This window comes from Mustela putorius, unplaced genomic scaffold (assembly GCF_011764305.1).
Source record: "Mustela putorius furo isolate JIRA1106 unplaced genomic scaffold, ASM1176430v1.1 tig00000508_pilon_pilon_pilon, whole genome shotgun sequence".
NCBI lineage: Eukaryota > Metazoa > Chordata > Mammalia > Carnivora > Mustelidae > Mustela > Mustela putorius.
The window spans coordinates 7,675,505-7,679,351 of record NW_025421402.1 but is presented as its reverse complement, the minus strand read 5'-3'; the positions used below and the strand labels follow the sequence as shown (position 1 = coordinate 7,679,351).

At 35.6% G+C, this 3,847-nt stretch overlaps 1 protein-coding gene across 1 annotated transcript; it reads right to left on the bottom strand.

Moving 5' to 3' along the window:
* Window positions 1–3,066: 3,066 nt before the first annotated feature.
* On the bottom strand, window positions 3,067–3,585 carry LOC106006183 (60S ribosomal protein L23a-like). Its single transcript, XM_045081199.1, has one exon. The coding sequence runs from the start codon at window positions 3,578–3,580 to the stop codon at window positions 3,110–3,112; it is 471 nt and encodes a 156-aa protein (XP_044937134.1). The 5' UTR covers window positions 3,581–3,585; the 3' UTR covers window positions 3,067–3,109.
* Window positions 3,586–3,847: the final 262 nt, after the last annotated feature.

Genomic DNA, 3,847 nt, shown 5'->3' with positions numbered 1-3,847 from the left:
TGAGACATCCAGGAGCCCCATCATTCCACATCAAATGCAATTATAGTAATAACACTGATGGTTGACATTATACTCACTTTGCCAATATCGAAACTGAAGCTGTAAATTTAAATAGATGATTTTGACACAGGTATATCTGACTTCACAGTTTGTGTTCTTTTTACGTATTTGGTAATCACTACCATTGTTTGCCAAATATTTCCAGCTGTCCGTGCTCTAAGAGCATAGTAGGATTATACTTTCTAAATCTCTTGTTGTTGGATATGACCATAGAAATAGTTTTAACCAATATGAGCACATTGAGGCATGCTTTTTCCAGGCTGTAGGTATTTTATTTCCTCAAGAGATCCTTTTGATATCCTCTTTTGCTACGATGGGCTTCAAGGTCAAAACAACAGCTACCTTGTCAGTCTGTGTCCTGGAATGATAGGGTCAGAAGTACAGCCCCAGGATCCAGCAACTGACATGCAGAGTGAGACAGAATAAACTTTGGTTGTTAAAGGTACTAAGATTTGAAAAGTGTTTGCTACTCAGTGTAACTAGCCTTTTGCATTTGATAGGACACAGAGCAATAGACAAGAATGACATTCTCAGAAAAAGATATTTAAATCTGGATTAGGGCTTGACCAAGAGTGTTTATCCATACTACTTATTTTTATAATCCATGCACAGGAACCAAACCCTATATGTTTGGTTCATTTGAGTTTGTATAATCGTGGGAGTTGAATTGTGTGTAGGACTGGCTAATGGTGACAAGTGAGAGGGCATACTAAGTCCAACCTATAGTCACACTGCGAAGAATCATGAGAATTAAAACTACTGAACACTGCCTATCAAAGAAAAGAAATACTCTCTATAAAATTAAGATTAGTTAAAAGTACCACCGAAACCAAAATGCCAGCTTAATCTTAGTTGTGTCATGTGTCTACCTCCTATAGCTTATATTCTTCCTTGCTACTTATATTTTATGCAGTTACTCTAAGTGTAAGACAAAGCATCTATCATTTTATTTCACTCAGTATTTCTCAAGTCTCTTTCCATCCCGGTATATGTCTTGTTTTGCTTTACAGCGATTGAAGTATGTATATGTTTAAATTTTTTCAATAATATTTCTCTTTATGTGCTCACCAGAATTAAAGTCTAACTTTCCCCAAAGTATAACACCTTTTCAAGAATTCTTCCCAGAGAAAGGCGTTAGCTTCTTCCTTGCTATCCAGTGCCTTTCATACCACCATGTTTTCCTTGGTTTTATCATTACTCTTTCTTTCTCTTAACCTCACTATTATTTGGTTTTTATACATACATCAATATATATATAGTATCAAAATGAAAAATTAACTCCCTTATTCCTTTTATATGTGTACTTTTTACTATTGGTTTCCCAATCAAATATTTTCTCTTCTTCTTCTTTTTTTTTTCTTTTCTCTTCTTCCATGCAACTAGTTTAAAATTGTAAACATTTTTTAAGACTTCAAAATTGTCCCAGTCTATTTTCTAGCTTTCTAATTAATAGGGTCACTAAAACATAAATGCATAAAGTTCACATCCTTGTATCTGAAATAAATTTGCATTCACTAAAGAGCATTGCCCTTTTCATCCACAGTGCCTTTGTCCTTTTAGTATTTTTGCTTTTCCTGTACTTCACTATAGTCTATAAAAACCTCCCCTACAGGGGCACCTGGGTGGCTCAGTGGGTTAAGCCTCTGCCTTCTGCTCAGGTCATGATCTTGGGTACTGGGATGGAGCCCTGCATTGGGCTCTCTGCTCAGCGGGGAGCCTGCTTCCCACCCCCCTCTGCCTGCCTCTCTGCCTACTTGTGATCTTTCTCTCTCTCTCTCTCTCTTAAAAAAAACAAAAACAAAAACAAAAACAAAAACAAACCTCCCCTACATTTTAAAGTCCATTTGAGTCACCACCTCTTCTGTGATGCCTAACTGGTTGTTTTAACTATAGAACACTCTGCCCCTTTGAATTATTATATCAGTAGGATTATTACTCCCAGTAATCACCACCTTGGATAATGGTGATATGTTTGTGTCTCAAAACCTGTGAATTATAAACTTTGTCAAGCTCATCATAATCTTGACATGATCAACTATATGCCCCTCTTTCCACAGATCCATTTATGTAATAAGTATTCAGCAAATGCATTATGGAATAAATAAATGAACAACTGGAGTCTAACTAGATTAATTTGAAGGGTGATTTGGATTAAATATGTTTATCTTAACAGCATGAACTGTAAGTGATCAAATCTTCACTAAATTGAATTGTTTATTAAAAACTGAAATTTGTTAGATCAACTTGTGTAATAAAGTATGGTGAAACTGACTCATAATTTGTTAGATTCTTCCCTTATCAAGTCAACAGGACAGATTGACAGACTGATGGAATATCTCAATCTCTTGAAATCAATGGAGCTATGATTAATAAAAATGGAGGAAGGAATCAAGGAGTTTTTAATTAGATTGCTTTACATTCTGAAATTATGTCTTCAAAATTCAAAGGCATAAATAATGATACAAATCTCAGGTTTTGACTATACATGCCAAAAATTAGCAACAAAAGTAAAATATGTGCTGTTATTCATACTGTTTATTTCTACTGAATGAACTATTTTTATTTCACCCTTGTTAATTGTGACATTATAGTTATAACTTAATATTGCCTGAAGTAAGTACTGTATTACCTCTGAAAAATCTGCTCTTAAAAGAAGGAACAAGCAAAAACTCCAAATCCTGAATGACAAATATATTAATTGAATGTGAGCATATGGGCCAAATAAATGAATGTTTGCAAACATTAAATTATTTGATATCTTGTGGGCAAAATAGTAACTCACTTTTTTCTCTTTTTGATTAAATAAAAAAAAATCCTTAGTCATGACAGTGTAAGTGCATTATAATTTTTATTTGGCATAAAGTTTAAATATTAACTTAATTTTGAAATATGATATAAATCCTTAAGGTAAAAATGCATTATTTTCTTAAAAATGTAAAAAGCTAAGAGTAACCATATATGTTCATAAAGTTAGTTTTACCTCAACCCCCCCCCCTTTTTTTTTTAATCATGAAAAAACTGTATTTAGATTTAGCCAGCTGGACTCAGTTTAGATGATCCCAATTTTGTTGGCAACATCCAAAGCATCATAATCAGGGGCCAGCCGAATGTATGCCTTCTTCTCTCCATCAGGCCTGATTAAGGTGTTGACCTTGGCTACATCAATGTCATAGAGCTTCTTCACAGCCTGTTTGATCTGGTGCTTGTTGGCCTTGACATCCACAATGAACACAAGTGTGTTGTTGTCTTCTATTTTCTTCATGGCTGACTCAGTAGTCACGGGGAACTTGATGATGGCATAGTGGTCAAGCTTGTTTCTCCTGCGGGCGCTCTTTCGAGGGTATTTGGGTTGCCTTCGGAGACGCAGAGTCTTGGGTCGTCGGAACGTAGGTGATGTGCGGATCTTCTTTTTTTTGTGACTGTGGACGCCTTTCAGCACCGCTTTCTTGGCTTTCAAAGCCTTTGCTTTGGCTTCGGCTTTGGGAGGTGCAGGGGCTTCCTTCTTAGCTTTCGGCGCCATCTTCGTAAAAGGGACCTCAACCCCTTTTATTTTTTATTTGTGACTACTTTCTCCAGTGGTGACGATACCATCAAAATCCATTGTCATGAAGAAGCAGAACTGACTACAAAAATAGTTAGAGTGTTCTCCATGATCTACTTAGAGGAGTCATCTTTAATCTCCCGAATTTAAAATGGTGACTTTCAAAATTGAAATCTTAATTTGATTTTAATTCAGAATTCAGAACTCAGGGAAATCAAAAATTTTGACTCTTGGTGACCATGTCGC